The sequence below is a fragment of the Caretta caretta genome, chromosome 1, assembly GCF_965140235.1.
Source record: "Caretta caretta isolate rCarCar2 chromosome 1, rCarCar1.hap1, whole genome shotgun sequence".
Classification (NCBI taxonomy): Eukaryota; Metazoa; Chordata; order Testudines; family Cheloniidae; genus Caretta; species Caretta caretta.
In genome coordinates, this window is record NC_134206.1 from 137,919,865 (window position 1) to 137,942,879 (window position 23,015).

The window sequence follows — 23,015 nt, forward strand, 5'->3', positions numbered from 1 at the left end:
TTTTAGAGTCATTTATCTGATCATAACTGTACTTGAAAGTTAGTTTAAAAACCTTCATTTGAATTTCATTCTGCAATTTTACTTATTCTAAATAGGGGGAGCTCTTTATTGGCCTATGAGTATGGCAGCCATAAAGTCAGAGGCTTTAAAATTAGGGGAGTAGGATAGTCCAGTGAGGGTGTTAGCCTGAGACACAGATGCTCTGGATTCAATTCCCTTCTCTGCTATAGACATCCTGGGTGACATTGGGCAAGTCACTTAAGGCTTGTCTACATGAGGGTGGGGGTGTGTGTGTGGAAAGCTCACAGGAGCTGGAGTGCACTAGCTCTTCCACACTAATTTCCAGTGTGGATACTCTTACTACGTACTGAGAGTGCCTTTGTGCACATTAGCTTAATGCACTTTGCAAGTGTACTAAGCTAAGCCACCTGAGGGCACTCTTAGGCCATGTCTACACAACAAAGTTAAGTCGACATATTTATGTAAGTCGACATCGAGCCTCCAAATTAAGCAAATCGATCTTGCATGTTCACACCACCCTCATTGTGTTGGTGGAGTGCGTCCTCACTAGCAGTGTGCAGTAAGAGTGTCCACCTCGGGAGTTAGTGAAGAGTTGTAAATTCACAACTTCACAATTTACTGCACACTAGGCTTCACTGTGTAGATAAGCCCCTAGTCTCCCTGTGCCTAAATTCCCCACCTGTAAAATGGGGATAACAGAACTTCCCTACCTTACCAGGAGTGTCGTGAGAATAAATCCATTAAAGATTGGGTTCAGGTACTCTGGCAATGGGACCATATTAGTGGAGCTTCTTATCCAAGAAGTGGGTATATTTAGGATAAATAGTTAAATTTTAAATACTAAGCTCTCCTGATTGTAGATTTGCCTGAATTTCATTCATTTTACAAAAACAAACATTTGATTAAACATCACAGAACATTTTTATTGTTACGCCTCGAGGCCCCAACCAGGTTCAGGGCCTTATTGTGCTAGGCACTGTATAACACATAAAAGACAGTCACTGTCCTTACACCTTACAATCTAAAGATGCAAGACTGGCAGAGCTGGGAAAAAGGATACAACATACAAGCAGATTGATCAGGGCAATTGTCTTGTTAGTGCAATGATTTCTTGGGTGGGATTTTATTTACTGGGATTTTTATACACAAAACATGGAACAGATGCAGGAGAGGGAAAGGGAGTTGGAACTGAGACTAGACAGTGGAAGAGGATGGGGAGAGGGAGAGAGGGAGGGGAATAGAATAGTGAGGGAGAGGGGAACAGATGGGAAGTGAATGGATAAACACAGGGGAAGAGTAAAGGAAACAATAAAAGGGAGTGTAGGAAATAATTCTGTGCCTGAAGCATGACTATACCTAAGACCAGCCCTGGTTTCCAGGGGGATGGCTGAAGTATTCTATTTAATAAACTACCTAAAAACATCATTTAAAGAACCATGAGAATAGCAGCAAAACCATATTTGCAGCTTGACATCTCATTAGAAGTCTTACCTTTTTAACCATTTCAGAAGTTACATCAATGTTTGGTTTGTCTGGATAGGGGACTGTCAAGGCATACAAATTAGTCCAAAATCTACCCCACATGTCACCTTCAACAGAGAAGGGAAAGTTACAAATTAATTAAATAGTATACTATCTACCATGCTCAAAGTCATCACCAGATTGTTGGGTTTGTATCATAACAGGTGTAAGGATTTTCACACATGTAAGCTAGGACCTGATGCAAAGCCCATTGGAATTAATGGGAGTCCTTACATTAACATTAATGGGCTTTGCATCAGGCACGTTATTATTTATTATTATTATGTTAGCTCCTAGGAACCCCAGTCATGGATCAAGGCCTCATTGTACTAGATGCTGTACAAAGACAGAACACAATGGTCCCTGTTCCAAGAGCTTAAAATCTAAGTATGAGACAACAGATGGATAGACATAGACAGGATATATTTAATATAATGATACCACAAGTAGAATATTTTAGAATATATAAATTCTAAATAAAACTTTTATATATTTATAAAATATTATATATTTATATATATAAAATATTATATATATAAATATATAATATTTTATAAATATATAAAAGTTTTATTTGCCATACCAAAATTATTTCAACCTCAAAGGTGCTAATTTCTTCAATGAAAAACAAACACCATCATTCCCTGAGATAAACTACCTCTTACCATACAGCTTCAGGACCATTTCAAATTGAAACAACTGAGCATCCACTGCATTTCTATGTGTAATACTACAATTGATTATTTTCATTAACTGACATTCACATATGGCTAAATGTATACATTACATTAATGCAACATAAAAGTGGCACAGTTAAAATAAGAATGTCACGGTTAAGGTCAAAATTTTCAAAAAATGTGCCTAAAATCATCTTCCTAAATAAGAATTTAGTAGTTTAGCTTTAGATACCCATTTCTGAGAATCTTGACCTAATTTCCTTTAATGACGTTAAATTGGCTACATTACATCGTGCCATTTTGGGGAGGCAATATGGTCTAATGGAAAGGGCACTGGATTGGAAGATAGGGGACCTGGGTTCTATTCCTACCTCTGCCTCTCACCAGCTGTATGAGCTTTGGAAAATTGCTTCAACTCTCTATGCCTCTGTTTCCCCTCCCACTCTTTCTCTGTCTTGTCTTTCTAGACTGTAACCTCTGCAGGGCAGGCACTGTCTCTTTCCCTGTGTGTTTGCACAGCACCTACTGGAATGGGACCCAAAATTATATCAAGAATCTGGATTCACATGCAGTTTAATGTCTTAATATTTATGTCTTAAATGGCACTGTCCTGCTCCCACAGCAGTAAGTGTCTACGAAATCAAGCTTCTATAATACAGATGTTTTTTCATACCGAGTAAATGAGCAGGAAGACATCCTGTTGAACTGATGCGGTCTGAGCCATAGACATTCTCCAGCCTGTACCTCACATAAGCATGTAGCTCCCGATATAAAGGTTTTATCTAAAAAACGGGGATAGATCACAGAGCCATTAATTTGTCTAAGCCACCATCTAGAAATGCAGAGCCTCTAAGATTCAACCAACTGGATATTGTTTATTGTATTATCATGCACCTGTCCAATGTTCTAGGTGTATGTACACATTGTCATGTGGATACATTCTGAAATTTGCAATCCACTTGTTGTTGTTTGTCATCTTGTCCCACAATATTGATATCAGGCAATTCAAGAATGAATTTTGTGACTTTTACGGGGTCCGTTGTAAAGATCATCCTGACCTCATTGTGGTACTGGGGTGTTCCCAGAGGAAATGGCTGGCTAACAGGACCCTGGCAACCATATCCCCACCATTAAGTTGCATATGAGAGCTTGGAGACAAAATGCTACTGCAATCCAGCTTCCCCTCAGTAAGGCCCTAATAGCACTGCACAGGTGTAAGGAAGGGAGGCATGTCTATCCCTAAGCCATGGAATAGCTATGGAACCATTCAATGGATGTCACTACAGTCCCCTGGCAGAATGCTCTCCTGTGAGGTTTCACACAGCCCCCACACAGGAGAAGGATGTAAGAAGCTGCATAGCATGTAGTGACATCCCTCATTCTCCTACCTCCTGCTCACTGCTGTACCTTTTGCAGTAAAAATGCACTGGTTCCACGGCAAAGGGTACCTTCTATGGTTGTGATGGAGGAAGCTAAATTTTCCCCTAAAAGACTAGATAAATATATAGGCTTTGTAACAAATTCAGGCCCTGTTGGAGCAAGGGGAGAAGGGAATTCCAGAAAAGAGTCCAGGTTCATATGAAACCTGCAAGTTCCATTTGAGCTTGCCCCAGGTTTGCTTTGAAGTCTTAAGTTCGTGAGAATGTGAAACTCCAGGTGAAACTGAAAGGACTGTGAGAGCAATAAATGGTATGAACAAAACCACCTGATTATGGTTTGTGGAGCCTACATTACCCAAGGCCAGTGGGCTAGGCAGAGTTGTACTATTTTCCCATGGTACAGCTGTTTAAGTCACAAAACTTTCACAAATTACAAACCAGTGTAGAAATGACGAAATGAAACTTCAGAACTGTGGTTAAGAAAACTTCCACAACTTGACACTGAATCACTACCTGCTCAAATGTCGTTTCCACATCTTCAATCAGCTGATTACGGCTGTAGGCATATTCTGGGGAATTATCTACTTCATAATTTCCTCTCCAGTAATCTCCATAGTCAGAATACTCTGCAAAACAAAAGCATGCTCTTACTGAGACCAGAGTCCAGCCTGAAATTTAAACAATCTCTCCCTATAAGGGAAGAGATGAAGTTACTTGTATTGGAACTGAAGGCATGAGTGTGTCCTCTGAGACGGTGGGAGGGAGGAAGCCACCCCATGGAAAAGCTCTGTTCCACTGCAGTTTAGATAGCCCAAGTCTCCAGGGACAGCAGAAACAGAAATTGCGGGAACTGTTTGAAGGACTGTCTGTGATTCATGCTCATCAGAGAGGAAGAATAAAGAGACGGATTAGGCTAGAGTTCTTCATTAGATTAGGTGTCAAGGGAGAACAAAGACTTGGGTTCAGTTTCAGTGACAATGAAATCTCACAAATCAGTCTCATAAAACATATGCAGGACAGGCTGCCTCCAAACTAGACGTAGGAAAAAAGCCCTTTCTAGTTTTGAATCTACCTCAAGAGTACAACTACAGGGGCAAGCTCAGATCCTGGGATTCAAATTCAACATCCCCTCCATGAAATTTGATTGGGGAGGGGATGCTTCATGTTTAAAGCCCACTGTCTAGGCCCTCTCTAATACTGAGGGAGCTGGTAGCAAGGCCTCTAGTTAAAGTTGCCTTGACACTTTCCATTACAACCCTCCCTTTTCAATTGCTTGTAACTTTTGACAAACATTTACCATTTGGACTTAAATTTTCCATGCTTGGGCACTGCCTCTACTTAGACTTTTTTGAGGAAGGATAAAATACAGGAAAGTAGACAGGTAGAGGTCTGGTTGCGTGCGGAGAGATGAATGGAATTGGAAATGTTTCAGAAAAGGGCAACAACAATGATTAGGAGTATGGATCAGCTTCCGTATGAGGAGGGATTAATAAGACTGGGACTTTTCAGCTTGGAAAAGAGACGACTAAGGGGGAATATGATAGAGGTATATTAAAATCGTGACTGGTGTGGTGAAAGTAAATAAGGAAGTGTTGTTTACTTCTTCTCATAACACAAGAATTAGGGGCACCAAATGAAATTAATAGGCAGCAGGTTTATAACAAACAAAAGGAAGTATTTCTTCACACAATGCACAGTCATCCTGTGGAATTCTTTGCCAGAGGATGTTGTGAAGGCCAAGACTATAACAGGGTTCAAAAAAGAACTCAATAAGTTCATGAAGGATAGGTCCATCAATGGCTGTTAACTAGGATGGGCAAGGATGGTGTTCCTAGCCTCTGTTTGCCAGAAGCTGGGAATGGGCAACAGGGGATGGATCACTTGATGATTACCTGTTCTGTTCATTCCCTCTGGGGCACCTGGCATTGGCCGCTGTTGGAAGACAGGATACTGGGCTAGATGGACCTTTGGCCTGACCCAGTATGGCTGTTCTTATGTTCATATGATGTAGCTACACCTTGCTAGGTATTATTTATATGCTATGGTATGATCTATCATAGAAGCTCTCAGGATAAAAACAACCCATCCAGGCTGCTGTTTCTTGAGAGGATGATCCTCTCTGATTGGTGGGAAGAAGATCTCTGAAAAGCATCACACTGCATAATCTTTTGTGCCTTAAATTAAAAATTCCTTCAACTGCTCAGATAATAGCTGCATCTGCACCTCACCTAGGCAAATTATTGGCTTCACTTTAGGTAGTGAAAGATACTGTGGTGTTATGGGAGTGAGATAAAATGCCAACAAAGACAGACCTCTTTGTTATGGTGTCAGACTGGTGAAATGTATCTGGTCGGATCACTGGCCTGATTCTCCGCTGCCTTGTACAGTTAGTCACATAGGAACATGGGTTGTCAGACTGCACAGGACCTCCTGGGTCATCGAATCCAGTCCCTGCTACTGCAGGCAACCCCATCATATAATCCCATTCATAAAATGATCCAGATCCATCTTAAAATCTAGTTAAGTTGTTTGCCCCTACTACTCCTTTTGGGAGGCTGTTCCAGAACCTCACTCCTCCGATGGTTAGAAACCTTTTTCTAATTTCCCGCCTAAATTTATTCATAGTCAGTTTATACCTACTTGTTCTTGTGCCAACATTGTCATTTAACTTAAACAGCTTTTCAACCCTCCCAGGTGTTTACTGCCCTGCTGTATTTTTAGACAGAAATCCTATCCTCCCCTCAGCCTTTGTTTTTCCAGGCTAAACAACCCAAGCTTTTTTAGTCGCCCCTCATGAGATAGGCTCTCAGCCCCAAGACAGATCCAGAAGGAACTTCACTAGTAACTGTCCTTCAGCCTGATAGCTCTCCTTTCAGTACAACTTGTTGTCTCCCCTTTAGCCAGTTCCTAGTTATTTCATCAAAAATACCAGATTAGTCTGACATGATCTACCTTTGGTAAACCCATGTTGCATTTTATCCCTTTTTCTGTTTACCTCCATTATCTAGTTTCCCTGATTTGAGAGCATTAAGCTCTGGCTTTTGCTACCACTTCAGAGATGGTAATTTCCATTTTTGTACACTCATTCCTATTAGCCATCCTCCCACTGTTCTACTTTATCTTTCTGATGGAAAACTGAGCTGAGAGTTGTTGGGCCACACCTAGATTAGCCTTAGCCTCTACCCCATCCTCAAAGCATAGTGGCCTCACTTCTTTTCTTGTTCTTTTATTTATATGGTTAAAGAACTTTTTACTAATTGTTTTAATTTCCTTGGCATGGTCTAACTCAGCTTGGCTTTTTGGCAGTTCTCTCTTTATCCTTACACTTTCTGACCTCCGAGACATAGCTTTCTTTGCTGATCAATCCCATCTTCCATTCTTTGTAGGCTCTCTAATTACCATGAATATCCTTTCTGAGGTTGTTATTCATCTCATTAGGTCCACAGCCCTTTGTTACTAGTTATTGCCCCTTGCTTGGGTTGCAAATTCCACATCATTTTTGCACCTCTGACTTAAAGAAATTCCAAGCCGCCTCCACTTCTAAGTCCCTGAGCTCTTCTGTGCAGTTGACTTCACTACCTAGCTCCAGTAATTTCTCAAAGCGCGCCCTTTTGAAATCAAAAACCTTAGGGTATGTCTATACTACAGAGACTATACCAGCATAGGTATTTCACCATAGCTATGCCAGCATGGCTCCCTGGTGTAGACACAGCCTACACTGACACAAGGGTTTTTTCTGTTGGTGTAAGGCAGAACCACCCTGAATGATGGGAACTATGTCAACTGAAGCATTCTTCCATTGACACAGCTGTGTCTACACTGTGGGGTTAGGTTGGCGTAGCTACGTTGGTCAGGGGTGTGGATTTTTCACAGGACGTATCTATGTTAACCAACTTTTAAGTTTAGACCAGGACTTTGCAGATTACACATGTATAAAGAGAGTTCAAAGTACGTGCACAAGGCTACCCACCAGTGTGTGGAAGATCCTGGCTTTGTTTGGACACAAATGACTGCACAAGGTATGAAGGGCTATGGAGAATCAGGCCTTCTGTGTTTCTGAAGGACAAAATAATTGCAATTGTAACTTACTATTAAGTCTTGCAGCCTCATTTTCCAACTCAACATAACGTTCATATAACGGTCTCATCTTCTTGCCAACTTCAGCTCTCCAGCCTTGCCATGCCCATAGTCTCTCAGAGTAATCAGTGCTGCTAGCCATAATAGCATCTAGCCCTGTCGTCATTTAAAAAAAAGAACCAGAGCCATAAATACAAGATGAATTCTTTAAGTACTTGACAGGTTTCAGAGGAACAGCCGTGTTAGTCTGTATTCGCAAAAAGAAAAGGAGTACTTGTGGCACCTTAGAGACTAACCAATTTATTTGAGCATGAGCTTTCGTGAGCTACAGCTCACTTCATCAGATGTTTACCGTGGAAACTGCAGCAGACTTTATATACACACAGAGAATATGAAACAATACCTCCTCCCACCCCACTGTCCTGCTGGTAATAGCTTATCTAAAGTGATCACTTTAGATAAGCTATTACCAGCAGGACAGTGGGGTGGGAGGAGGTATTGTTTCATATTCTCTGTGTGTATATAAAGTCTGCTGCAGTTTCCACGGTAAACATCTGATGAAGTGAGCTGTAGCTCACGAAAGCTCATGCTCAAATAAATTGGTTAGTCTCTAAGGTGCCACAAGTACTCCTTTTCTTTAAGTACTTGTCATTCTACATTAAAAAACCAACAGGAAAACCGGGAAGAATGAAAACAGCAGAATACACATTTTGGGTAAAACCAGTCACGCTGTAGCTGAATGTTTTGGTTTATTGAAGGAAATGTTTTATTTGTTTCCATTTCAGCTTTTCTGCCCTGAGATATGGGGCCAGTTTGTGATTCAGGTAAAACAAGTGTGACCCTAGATTAATTTCACTGAAGTTAGTGCAGTTTTCTGTACTTACACCAATGTAACAGAAATCAGAATCTGGCTTGAAGTCCGCCAATAGAACTTCTATCTCTTTTGATAGAATTTGATAAATCTCCTCCAGTATGGCAGAACCCCCAAGTGATGTAAAGTTAGCACAGGCTGCTCTGCAACATTAGAAGCCACAGCCAAGTTTTGGCCACACAAACCTACATCATTTGAAACGGGGCATGTAATTTTGAGCAAACCAGATGGTGGACCATGAACTCTGCAACTCATGCTATTTCGTTAAATTATTTTCATGTGTGAAAAGTCACAGCAAAATTGTACTGGGAGATAAAAACCACACCACCAACAACATAAGCTTTATAAAATAAGAGCATTTGGAGAACACAGATCTATTAAACCTAAATTTTGATCTTTCACAATTAAAAACCTCCTCTCTGCTCTGTTTGACTCTTCTTGAAACCTGTTAACGTAAAGGACACAGGATAGACATTGTCTATACTGTACCTGGCTCCAGCGGCAAGCAGTTAAATGGATCATCAGGTTTACACACAGTCCCAGTGCTGTAGATGGTGCTCATTGTACTTAAAATAGTTTTCAGCTGCAATTTAAATACAAAAAAGCCCATTAAAAAGAAAACAATAAATACAAAATGATAAATATTCCATAACTGTTAGTCCTTAAAATCTCAGTACAGCAGCCTATCCCTATCAGCAAGGCAGTTTAGCATGTTCTTAAGCACTGTACTTGAGTAAAAATGAATTTAAGCATTTGCTTAAATGCTTTGCTAAGTTGGAGCCTACTTGGACAAGACAGATAATGTAATATCTTTTGAGTGGATACTAAGTGACTCCACAAAACCCTTCAGATACATCATCATCATAAAGATTAACAATGCATTTTATGTATATGGCACTCATGCCAAGGGTTTCTAGGTAAGTATACAGTACATATGTTTTAATGGAGGGGAAAGGTCCCTTTTCCAGATACAGACAGGTTGATTGTTGTATTTTTTAATGATACATAAAGTAGCTTATGTGAATCTGTTTACTGTGGCTTTACACAGAATTTAATGTTTGTCTTGCTTCAGCTGAAGGCCAAATGCATCTCAAAATATTCAGCTCCATCTCAGCCTCTACAGTTGTGCTACAGAGAATTCTCTTTTCACTTATCTATAGTTAACATCTTTCTTTCTCAACTATCCTCAACTTTTCCAGTGCCAAGTAAAGCATATTCCCTCATTGAGGACTATATACTGCCCCTTCACGGTCACTCACAAGGATTGCTGTGAGAGGAATCCACAGCTTCTTCTGCTTTCGATCCTCTAGGGCATGTTAAGCTTCTGGAGCCTCAGCAGATTGCAGCACTGTTTCCCCCTTGTCCTGTTTAGCACAATTCCTGGTCACCAACCCTTAGTCTGTTACCCCTTCTCAGAAACCCAGCTCCTTATCCAACGTGCCCTTGCCCTCCAGAAACAGCACTGACCTGCAAGATACCCCAGTTACTCAAACACACCCTCTCTCAGAACTCCATCCCAAAGTGTGAAGCTTCTGGCTACAGTTTAACTCTTTCAGGGGCACACAGCAGTTGTGAAGCAATCAACACACACACACATAAACTTTGCATGGAGTCTAACACCTTAATACTCTTTTATACTTAATCATGTAAAGCAGAGGAGAATACAGATCACACAAAACAGTTAACCCTAAAGGCATACCCCTTCCTATAACACCCTTCCCTTGCGAGTCCTTAGGGACCATCTGATTCCAAGAAGGCAGGCAGGGTGACCTCTGCCTCCTGAAGGCTGTTAAATGATTGGTAGTCTCTCCCTCCTGGAGCCCCTTACCTAACTTCTGTGACCTTCCTCTTTCATGCCCCATGCTTCCTTTTCCTGTCTCTTGAGCCTGCCTGTGGATTTCTTATTTAAACTCCTCCCAGTCACTTGATTGACTTTGTTCTCCTCCTGGTAGCTTTCCACTGCTACTTTATCACACACCTCATCAGAGGAGTCAGCTAAACTGGTTTCCTAAGGCTGCCACTCATCCATTGTCCCAGATGACTGCATCTGAATAGGATCACTGAGCCTTAGGCCTGGTCTACACTACAAAGTTAGGTCATCATAAGTCACCCTGTATTGACCTATATGTGTATGTGTCTCAGATTTGTCTCCAGCCAACGTAAGTGCCCCACTACGGCAACACAGTAAAACCACCTCACCGAATGGCATAAAATCATGGTTCACGTGCTGAGGTCAACACAGGATGACTGCAGACACTGTATGACCCATGTCAACGTTAACAGTCCTCCGCCAGCTGTTTCATAATGCCCAATTCCCTCTAACAGTGATCACTCTGGACACAATTGTAAACTCCACTGCCTAAAGGTCACAGATACTGGAGGACTTCCCCCCTTTGAAATCTCCACCATATTTTTGAAATCTCTTTTCCTCATTGCCACCTGTAGTGAGCACACCTAGCCGTTCTCCCTTGGTAAGCACCTTCTATTATTTCTGTCTGCTACAGGCCCTGTCAGCAATAGTGGATCCACGTACATATAGGCACAAATGATATCGCAGTTTTTCATAATACAACTTCATAATATCAACCAGAATTCATAAGCTGTACAGACATAGCCCCAATTCACAAACCTGCTCGCTTTTATATTTTGTATCAGAGCTATTCTGAGCTATCCAAGAGGAAAAAAAATGTTTGAGCAATTTCTGTAAGCACGAAAAATGATTGTGTGTGTGTGGGGGGGGTCACAATCAGAAAATTTAAAAATACACAAATGGAGTTCTGTCAAACAGTACAGAAAGTCGCCTTTGAGCTGAGAACCAGCATGAACGATTTCAGCCCAGTGAGTCTTCCTTCTGGAAAGCTATAAGTGCCTAAAAATAGAGGATAAAGATGGAAATGCCTTATCACTCACAACCACAATGCTGCCACTGCAACACTACAATTATACAAAATATTTGCCTGAACCATTTGGAATTGCTCACAGACAATCTGCCTTTCTCTGAACACAGGAATTGCCAGACTGGATCAGACCCAAGGTCCAACCTGTCTCTGACAGTGGCCAACACTAGATGCCTCAGAGGAACGTGTAAGAACCCCGCAGTAGACGGATGTAGGATAATCTGCCTCCACATCAGGTCTCATCTTGATCTCCAGTAGCTAGAGACTGGCTTAAGCCCTGAAGCACAAAGTTCAATATCCCTTCGGATATGTGTATAGTCATTAGGCATAACTCTGGATAGTCTTGATAGCCATATAAATGCCCAGTCCCATTTTGAATCTTCCTAGATTTTTGGCTTCAACCACTTTGTGGTAATTACACATCTGAACAATTATTTCCTTGTCTTAGTTGTAAATTTGCCACCTTTGAATTTCATTGAATGCATTCTTGTCATTTGTGTTTCTACTTATTCCCCAAGATCCTGACCCTACAAAGCACATAAGTGTGTATATAATTTTTCTTATGTGAACAGTCCCATTGACTATGCTATACAGACACATGCGTGTTGCTTAATTGTATGTAACATATTGTGTATTCAATGAGTTCATGTAATGATCTAAACTTGTAGATATTTAATGCACAATATAAACTAGCAATAAATTAAATGTGCACATATGTAATATTAGCTAATAAAAGACATATCATTCACAACAAGACTACACTGTTGGGATTTAATATGTTGCTGGGATAAACAAAGACTAGGAATAATATTATAACCACTGCCAGAGACCTTTTGAAATGTATTTCAACTCTTGGGACAGCCTACATACGTTTAGCAACTTACTTCACTGTATTTTTCCTCCGATAGCGCTGATGTTCCTTTGTCCTGAAGAGACTGAAGTTGGAGTTTGACAATAGGATCCATAATTTTATCTATTGCATACTTGCTGGCATTGTTGGATGCTTCATCATAGAATGCAGACCATTTGGCTCCTGCTTCATTCTAAAACAGATTAATTAAAGTCTGAATTACTCATTTGTAAGAAATCCAGCAAGATAATAGGTTTTAGGGGAGAAAACATTCCTTGCATGAAGAATTAGTTTTGTGGATTTTGCTAGTTCTCTCATTAGCTTTGGAAATATTTCTACTATAAAATGAAAATGACTAGGGAACATTTTGGATTCAATTTATTCTCAAATGTAGAGCTTTTCAAATTATTTGTATTTGGAAAAATAGTAATCAAGTAGCCAATACCCTCTCCCCAAAACAAACAAACCAGTTTTTAATGGATTCAGAACCATCAAGCTGTGCGCATAGCTGGTTTATGTAACCATACATACTTATTACCGCTTCCCTCATCCTCCTTCCCTCCTGTATTTGTTGCATGTGGGTGTTGCATGCTGTCTTAACTTAGACCAGGGGTGGGCAAACTTTTTGGCCTGAGGGCCACATCTTGGTATGGAAACTGTATGGAGGGCTGGCTGGGGCAGGGGATTGGGGCACAAGGGGGGGATGAAGGCTCCGGCTTGGGGTACAGACTCTGGGGTGGGGCTGGGGATGAGAGGTTGGGGGTGCAGGAGGGGGCTTCAGGCTGGGATCAAAGAATTTGGAGGGCGATCAGGGCTGGGGCAGGCGGTTGGGCCGTGGGGGGGAAAGGATGGTGCAGGATCCAGGCAGCCCTTACCTGAAGTGGCTCCTGGAAACAGCGGCCCGTCCTCCCTCTGCCTCTCACATGGAGGAGGGGCCACATTGCGCTGCCCCATCCACAGGCATCACCCCCGCAGCTCCCATTGGCCGTGGTTCCCGGCCAATGGGAGCTGCAGAGACGGCACTTGGGGAGGGGGCAGCATGTAGCTGGCTGCCCCTGCTTTCAGAAGCCACGTGGAGTGGAGCAAGGCAAGCCCCCGACCCCGCTCCCCAGCTGGAGCACCAAAGCGCGGAAAGCATCGCTCCCAACCCCACTCCCCGGTGGGAGCTCGAGGGCTGGATTAAAAGGTCAGATGGGCCAGATGTGGCCTGTGGGCCGTAGTTTTCCCACCCCTGAGTTAGACTGTAAGCTCTTTGGGGTATGGGGCATTCCTACCTATGCATTTAAATAGTCCATAGCTCAAGAATCATGATCCTGACTGAGTCCTTTGAGTGCTGCTACAATAGAAGTAATAAATCATAACTGCCATGTCACTGCTAGTAATTATGTGATTACACAAATATTTAATCTTCACAAAGTTATAATAATTCATTCTTGCTGATTGGACGTGGAAGACCACACACTCCCAAATGCAGTTTAAGATCCTAAACTGTACATGGAGAATATGAACCCACAACATGCAGTTGCTTGCACCAACTCTGTGTGTCTATACTCTACAAGACAAGCTGGCTCACAGATGCAGTGCAACCCTTAGCACTTAACATTATTTGGATTTCGGCAGTCACTAGAAGAGCCATTTTTCATTTCCATCTTTTGTTATGGACAATGAGCACATGCAGGTTTGGTTTGGAATCTTAGGACACTTCTAATCTCCCTTCTGTATGTTTCATGACATTTAAGGGCCATTGTACTTACGGTTATCATAGCTCCTTGCTAATGACTCATCAGAAGATAAGAATTACCACCCAGCATGCAGACATTCAGAACTATGTATGAATATGTTGGCAATGTCTTTTTTTTCTTTATTCTTTGGGAATGAGCAAAAATGGGGATCATTTTCTTTTTAACACCTCAGTCCTGCTGTTTGATACCCAACCAGAGTAAAATTTATTAGTATGCAAATGTATTTTTTACATTATTTGATCCCAGCGGGGATGACCAAGCAAGTTGGGGATCAGGCGGAGAAGGGGCATTTTCTGCCCAATGAGAAGAGCTAGCTGGGGGAAGTTGGGTTGCCAGCCGGTACCTCTCCATGAGACGGGCTGGTTGAGTGCATGGGCTGTCCCCACCCATTTGGAGAAATGGTTGAGGAGTGGGCGAAATGGTTGTGTGATTATGGATGGGTGACCCCATTCTATAAAAAAAAAGTGGGTTTGAGTAAGCCACTGAGGGCACCTTTCGTTAACTCTGTCCCTTTAGCAGATGGGGCCATACCACTGTCACTGGTGGCATCACAACAGTGCATGCACGAGGGACAACTAGAGGCACCATCCCTGAGCACCATCATACTTGTGTTCATTACTGGTATCACACTGAGCCACCATCTTATCCTATTGCTTAAAGCTGCTAAATGGAGCTTCAATTTTATGTGTTTCAGAATGTCACAGACCCACGATTAGCCAGGAGGATTTCATCCTGCAATCAGGGACTATATTTTAATTAAGAAATGTTACACTTAAACCATGTTTTCCTTAAGTAGTAAGACTTCACTGGGTGTGGTGATTCTGAGTTATACCTTTATTCAAAATTAGGTCTATTGAGATTACACTGCGTCATCACATGCCATAATGTTTATTTAGAAACTAGTTTGCTTTAAAGTGTAGCTACAAAATTCACCACAATATTTTCCATTGATTTTCAAGATTCCAAGAATAGTAGATGCTTTCGAATATGGCTGCAGCACTGAATCCTCAGTGACCAGTCAGATTACGGTTGAATGCTGTCACAGCATATGATATCTGTCTAGAGGGGCAGGTGATCGTACTGCATAGCTAGAGGCTGAGCAGAGGCTGGATAGTTAGAGACTGGGAGACAGTGAATCTTATTGTGAGATAGGGCAAGCACAACTGTCACTGTCCTTCCTGTGGCTATATACTAGCTTCTATTAGTCAGGACATCAGGCCTTGGGAATCTGGAAATCTATGTATTCATTACATTTTCCTCACAGTACAATTCTACCTATTCCACTGGTGATTGCTAAGGATGCTAATCTATCAGAATAGCGACAGTGTTCTGAGGCAGACAATCATTCACTGTGAAATGAGTTAGTGACCTAAATCTAACTCACATAACCCGCCAAATGACCATCAGAAAATTTTCAGTAACTACTAAACTAAAATCCAAAATTGAACCCATCCCTAGTTCCTTATTCATTAGCAATTCCTATATATCTATCTACAGCAATACAATAAAATATAATGTAGTTATAATATTTCTAATATAAAAGCAAGCATTCCGAGTCTGCATTATGTACCCACCATCTTTTCAGCGTTCTCATCTGTGATGTTGGTGTTGTAGTCCCAGGAGGCAAGTGAACTTGCATAAGACAGGTCTTCTGCTCGTACATTGAATTGAGACAAAAAGTTGCTGGCCTCTTGTGTTGTATCCTGTGATGTAGCAACAGCAGCGAGACTGCAAAGAAGCCAAAGATGGACCAACATACTTCCTTTGAGCCAAGATCCACTGATTGAGTTAGGTTCCCTCAAATAAGCTTCCTAATCAGCTTCTCTCTCAACAGCCTTTGCACATAGGTGTGTGCTAGGGGAAAAAGGGAGAATCCAATTTGCTGGATCTTTTATTGTTTTTATCCAGTGAAGGACAAAAATGAAAATAGCTTTAAAAAGGCAAATAAACAGAAGTTAATGGTTAACTTTGGAGAAACATAATTACTAGTAGCATTTTATGGTCTTCTTATAAAAGGCTTTTACTTTTAGTTAATATTTCCCCAGTATGCTGTCCATGATACCGCTGGTTATTATCTATAGTCTCACAGTGTCAGAGGAAGTCCAAGATCTGCAAATCCTTTAACAGATTGATGATAATCTACAAAAAGAGTTTGCAAATTCAGTGAGACACGACCTGACCTTATCTCTTAGGAAGAAACAAAGTCAGTGTAGGACTAGTGATCAATGGCTCCATGTCTAGTTGGCAGCCGGTATCAAGTGGAGTGCCCCAAGGGTCGGTCCTGGGGCCGGTTTTGTTCAATATCTTCATAAATGATCTGGAGGATGGTGTGGATTGCACTCTCAGCAAATTTGCGGATGATACTAAACTGGGAGGAGTGGTAGATATGCTGGAGGGGAGTGATAGGATACAGAAGGACCTAGACAAATTGGAGGATTGGGCCAAAAGAAATCTGATGAGGTTCAATAAGGATAAGTGCAGGGTCCTGCACTTAGGATGGAAGAATCCAATGCACCGCTACAGACTAGGGACCGAATGGCTAGGCAGCAGTTCTGCGGAAAAGGACCTAGGGGTGACAGTGGACGAGAAGCTGGATATGAGTCAGCAGTGTGCCCTTGTTGCCAAGAAGGCCAATGGCATTTTGGGATGTATAAGTAGGGGCATAGCGAGCAGATCGAGGGACGTGATCGTTCCCTTCTATTTGACATTGGTGAGGCCTCATCTGGAGTACTGTGTCCAGTTTTGGGCCCCACACTACAAGAAGGATGTGGATAAATTGGAGAGAGTCCAGCGAAGGGCAACAAAAATGATTAGGGGTCTAGAATACATGACTTATGAGGAGAGGCTGAGGGAGCTGGGATTGTTTAGCCTGCAGAAGAGAAGAATGAGGGGGGATTTGATAGCTGCTTTCAACTACCTGAAAGGGGGTTCCAAAGAGGATGGCTCTAGACTGTTCTCAATGGTAGCAGATGACAGAACGAGGAGTAATGGTCTCAAGTTGCAGTGGGGGAGGTTTAGATTGGATATTAGGAAAAACTTTTTCACTAAGAGGGTGGTGAAACACTGGAATGCGTTACCTAGGGAGGTGGTAGAATCTCCTTCCTTAGAGGTTTTTAAGGTCAGGCTTGACAAAGCCCTGGCTGGGATGATTTAACTGGGAATTGGTCCTGCTTCGAGCAGGGGGTTGGACTAGATGACCTTCAGGGGTCCCTTCCAACCCTGATATTCTATGATTCTATGATAGTGTAATGTTGCTGCTTGGCCTCTTAGGGTATGTCTACACAGCAAAGAACCCCACCCCGCAGCTGGCCCATGCCAGCTGATGCAGGCTCTCGGGGCCCAGACTGTGGGACTGTTTCATTGCTGTGTAGACTTCCGGACTTGGGCTGAAGATGGGGTTCAAGGACTCTGCTGGGTGGGAAGGTTCCAGAGCTCAGGCTACAGCCCAAGCCTAGACATCTACACAGCAGTGAAACTTCCCTGCAGCCAGAGCCCCTCAAGCCTGAGTCTGCTGGCACAGGCCAGCCATGGGCTTTTCTTTGCTGTGTAGACAGACCTGTAGGCCCAGATCCTCAGGGTTTGCAAGGGAGGAGCCAGGTATTTAGGTGCCTAACTCCTACTGAAATTAATGGGAGTTAAGCACCTAACTTGCTCATGTGCTTTTGAAAATCCCACTAAGTACCTATCTGCATCTTTAGGCACCTAAATATATTTGAAAATCTGGCCCTTAGTCAATGGGACTTACGCTTTTAAGTGACTGAGTCACTTTTGAAAATGATACTTAGGCTCCTAAGTCTCTTAAGCATTGCAATGCCTTCTTTTCTATTTGGGAAGGGCTTAGCACAGTGTGAGCACTACCAGAAACAAAGAAGAAAAAGAATAAGAGTTCATTGTTATTTTATTGTTTATTATTTGTATTAGGTCAGTGCCTAGAGAAAGGCCATTTGTAACGGAATTAAGAAGGATAAACCTGGGACATTCTAAGTGATAATATCTTGGGTTTTCCAAGGTAATTTACCAAGAGGCAGCTCAAGTCTCTTTTAGCTGAGGATCTATGTAATGTGCCACATGCAGAACATTACATATACATTTTGCACCTTGTTCTCAATCTATCAGGTAGAGTTCTGAATTATATCACAAAATGACTTCATTATGAAATCCTTTAAACTTTCTGACTTATTTATAGGATACGAAAAAGTGCACCAGTAAGTGAAAATATTTCATAATGTAGACTATTATTTGCAATGTAGACAGGAATTCCACTTTGCACATTCTACAGTATTTTCACAGAGGGTAAACCTTTATTGTGATATGAATTAGTAGAGGTTTAAACTTGAGCTTTCCCTACATTAGAGAAATTTGGCCTGACAACCACCACATTGTGACCACCCAAGATGCCTGTCCCAGATCTCAGCACCAGCTTCTTCCGCAGCATTGTTATTTACCAACAATTCTCAGGAGAAGGATTCCTATGGCTGTGCTGCCAGCTGTCCAGAGGCAGTTGTGGGGGAATTGGTGACCATCTGGGACAACAAGGAGATCCAGTCATAGCTGAAATCTGTAATTCAGAACACCCAATCTGTCACCTGGTTCCAAATCCCTTGCTGACCAAGGCATCACTCAGTTCAGCAAGTAATGCAGGAAAATGTTAAGGGCAGGAGTCAGGAAGGGATTCCGCCTTTCAGTGTATTCTGGGAACTTTTTTTCTCTCTTACTCTGAAAATTGAGGGATGGCCATGGCTGGAGATGGGACAGTCAGCAGGGTTGGCCAGGGCTTTGAGGTGGCACCGAGCATTCTCTCTCTCAGGTGCTTGGCTGCCTGGTTCTTGCTGACATGCTCAGGGCCTAACTCAGGGGTGGGCAAACATTTTGGCCCGAGGGCCACACCGGAGAATAGAAATTGCATGGCGGGCCATGAATGCTCACAAAATTGGGGTTGGAGTGTGGGACCGGGTGCGGGCTCTGGGGTGGGACTGGGGATGAGGAGTTTGGGGTGTAGGAGGGTGCTCTGAGATGGGACCGAGAGGTTCGGAGGGCGGGAGGGGGATCAGGGCTGGGGCAGGGGTGCAGAAAGGGGTGCAGGTTCTGACTGGGGGTGAGGGCTCTGGGGTGGGGCTGGGGATGAGAGGTTTAGGGTGCAGGAGGGTGCTCCAGGCTGGGATCAAGGGGTTTGGAGAGCAGGAGGGGGATCAGGGCTGGGGAAGGGGGTTGGGGCATGGGGAGAGGCTCGGGGGTGCAGGATCTGAGCGGCACTTACCTCAAGCAGTTCCCGAAAGCAGTGGCACATCCCTTCTCTGGCTCCTACGCGGAGGCATGGCCAGGCAGCTCTGCACGCTGCCCCATCCGCAGGCACCACCCCTGCAGCTTCCATTGGAGTGCATAGGAGCCGGAGCAGGGCCATGCCGCAGCTTCCAGGAGCCGCGTGGTGCGGCCCCAACCGGAGCAGGCCTGAGCTGCGTGGTGTGGCCCTGACCCAGCACTCCCCAGCCAGAGCATCGGAGCGGGGTTGAGCTGCTGGTGCTGCCCCCGCCCCGGCTGAAACACTGGAGCGGGGCTGAGCTGCATGGTGCGGCTCATAGGCCGGCTTAAAACAGATCACGGGCCAGATCCAGCCTGCGGGCCTGTCATAAATATAAAGGGAAGGGTAAACCCCTTTAAAATCCCTCCTGGCCAGAGGAAAAATCCTCTCACCTGTAAAGGGTTAAGAAGCTAAAGGTAACCTCGCTGGCACCTGACCAAAATGACCAATGAGGAGACAAGATACTTTCAAAAGCTGGGAGGAGGGAGAGAAACAAAGCGTCTGTCTATATGCTGCTTTTGCCGGGGATAAACCAGGAATGGAGTCTTAGAACTTTTCGTAAGTAATCTAGCTAGGTATGTGTTAGACTATGATTTCTTTAAATGGCTGAGAAAAGAATTGTGCTGAATAGAATGACTATCTCTGTCTGTGTGTCTTTTTTGTAACTTAAGGTTTTGCCTAGAGGGATTCTCTATGTTTTGAATCTAATTACCCTGTAAGGTATCTACCATCCTGATTTTACAGGGGTGATTCCTTTACTTCTATTTACTTCAATTTCTATTAAAAGTCTTCTTCTAAGAAAACTGAATGCTTTTTCATTGTTCTCAGATCCAAGGGTTTGGGTCTGTGGTCACCTATGCAAATTGGTGAGGATTTTTACCAAACCTTTCCCAGGAAGTGGGGTGCAAGGGTTGGGAGGATTTTGGGGGGAAAGACATGTCCAAACTACGTTTCCCAGTAAACCCAGTTAGAGTTTGGTGGTGGCAGTGGTTATTCCAAGGACAAAGGATAAAATTAATTTGTACCTAAGGGAAGTTTTAACCTAAGCTGGTAAAAGAAAGCTTAGGAGGTTTTCATGCAGGTCCCCACATCTGTACCCTAAAGTTCAGAGTGGGGGAGGAACCTTGACAGGGCCGTAGTTTGCTCACCCATGGTCTAACTGATCACCATTGGTGGGGTCAGGAAGGAATTTTCCTTCAGGTTAGATTGTAGGGTTTATTGCCTTCCTCTGCAGCATGTGGGTGCGGGTGACTTGCCAGCATTATCTGGGTGTATCTCATGTAATCATTTCCCTGCCTGTGGTACATAATAGTCTAGTCTACCGTGGGCTGTAACACTTCAGTCTAAGTTCCATTGTTGGATTTAGTGTGTGGGTGCTGGGTGGGGTTGATAGTTTGCGATACATAGGAGGTCAGACTAGATGATCGGGAGGTCCTTTCTGGCCTTGAACTCTATGACTCTATAATATGGCCTGAAACAATAACAGCATATCCAGGGCAGGGAGGAAACCTGCCCATTCTATGGCGAATTGGACAGATTTCTTGGTGATTGCTCTTCAACTTAGTTTGGGATGCTGTTCAAGAGTAAAAACACAGCTTGGCCTGCTCAAGTGAAGAACAGCAAGGGGATAGGGAGAATACTAACTTGGAGGCTCCAGCAGAGATAAGGACATGGAACATGTGATACCTGAGACCATGCTGAGATCCCACAGCCTCTTCAGAGGGTCCCAAGCTCTGGAGATGGCAAGGAGACAGCATCCAAGCAATTTGGGAGGAAGAGGAGAAGCAATTGGGTGAGAAGTTCTCTACATAACACATATTGTTATATGGAGAAATCAGGGCTGATTTTGCTGGCCCTGGGTAAGGGGGGAACATAGTGAACACGTCATAATTGTTGTGCAATGTGCAGATGAAGCCTTATATAATAGCAGATGTCTCTTGCTCCTCCAGGTCTGCCAGTTCCCCCTCACCTTCCCTGCCTGGGCTGCTACAGCATCAGTGGCAGCTCCTGGCTCCTCCCTTGCAAACCCTATTTTGTTCTCGCAGAGTCTGACTTGTCTCACAGCCCCTTCAGTAGCTCCTCGCTATAATCAGCTGAGTGGCTGCTGTTGCCATTCTTAGTGAAGTGTCCGGCTTGATGCTTACAGCGTTGGCTGAGCTGTACCATGTAACTTGACTCATGCTGGCCATCAGGCAGAGATTTTTACTTTGTATGTATCAAACAGCACCTAAATATAAACAAAATATGAGATTCTGATTTCAGTCAGCTACCTATTGGGCATGACAGAGATTCTGATTTCAGTCAGCTACAATGTAAGCCTGACAGCTTACACTGTAGCTGTCAGGCCGCACGCCAAACCAGGGCATCAGTCCAGCTATCTGCTCTGATATCTCTGCAATCACTCTTCATTCTGTCTTTCTGCTTAGTGCATGAAACACAGGCATACACATTATTAGATACTGAACTGATCTGCTGCTACCACAGGCTAGGGTAGGGAACATGGAATAATAAGGGAGAGGTCTCAGAAGTTTCTAATGGGCATGTGTCCACACATCATAGTTTGCAATATCATTTAGATACAATATCACAGAGAATGTTAATTCAAAGTTCAAAATTCCTGTTGGTCCATAGCTGATAAGAGCTACATACTGTACTAAGTGGGAATCAGAAACCAAACGGACAGACAGGACTAGTACAAATTCATAAAATAATAGCAAGAGGTAAACATTTTTCATCTTGATTTTCCAACGGATTTTTTTTCTTTTTAATTATTATTAAATCAGAGTAAATAAAATGAGCCAGTAAACCTTCAGTGTCAGCCCCGAAGAGTCATGCACCAGGTAACAAAACCCACCTAACATGGCACATAAAACAGGTAAGAGGAAAAGGCAATTGTGAGGGAGAGGAGAGAGAGAGCAGAAAAACTGAACTTTCCTCTTATGCACTCTTGAGACAAATCCAGTTCCCACTGAAGTCAACAGGAAGTTTGCCCTTGACTTTAATGGAAGGTTTTGCCCTCATTGAAAAGGGTGAATTTTCACTTGCCATCCTACCAGAGTCTAAAATGCATATTTATATGGCTACAGAATATTCAGTTATGAAACCTAAGTATATTATTATCGTCATTTTTATATGTGCATCCACAGGGTGTGAAGGCATTTAATGTACTTATACAAGTGAACATATCTGCACCATGCATAGGCACATGTGACACTAATAATCACTCAGTCACTGTACCTGTTCCACGTTGTTTGAAAACTACCAAGTTCAATCATTTAAAATAACAAGTGTATGTAACTGCTTAATCATTAATTAGCTAATGATGTTCATTAGTAATTAGTTATTAGTTCATTAGCATAATGGTTTGTTAGTTTTGAAAGTTGGAACATAATTAAACTGCACAAATCCCTTATTACCTGTCTGTTTTAAAGAAATCAAAAATACTAGAAACAAATAAGAGCAGTTCATAGAAAGGTGAGCAACGACTGCTCCCAGCTAATGGGCTGGGGACAGCCAGTTGATACATGACCTAAGTAAACTTGACACATTTAAAACAGATTACTTCATAAGCAACAGGTTATTGCAGTGAAGAACTGACCAAAAAATCCTAGGTTTTTGTTGTTTTTATTCTTCATAGTGCTCCTGTCCCAAGCTTCTAAGTGTATATTCTTTCTGATACGA

General features: G+C 42.8%; 1 protein-coding gene across 1 annotated transcript in view; it reads right to left on the reverse strand.

Annotated features, from left to right (window-relative positions):
• The window catches only part of ACE2 (angiotensin converting enzyme 2), a 39,293-nt gene extending 23,332 nt beyond the window's left edge, over positions 1–15,961 (reverse strand). The window contains exons 1-7 of the mRNA XM_048861564.2: positions 15,610–15,961; positions 12,328–12,486; positions 9,036–9,129; positions 7,688–7,831; positions 4,112–4,224; positions 2,893–3,001; positions 1,513–1,610 (exon numbers count right to left, since the gene is read on the reverse strand). Coding sequence (XP_048717521.1) covers positions 1,513–1,610; positions 2,893–3,001; positions 4,112–4,224; positions 7,688–7,831; positions 9,036–9,129; positions 12,328–12,486; positions 15,610–15,792 — 900 coding nt within the window. The 5' untranslated portion in view covers positions 15,793–15,961. The remainder of the gene's footprint in view (positions 1–1,512; positions 1,611–2,892; positions 3,002–4,111; positions 4,225–7,687; positions 7,832–9,035; positions 9,130–12,327; positions 12,487–15,609) is intronic.
• Between the last annotated feature and the right edge of the window lie 7,054 nt (positions 15,962–23,015).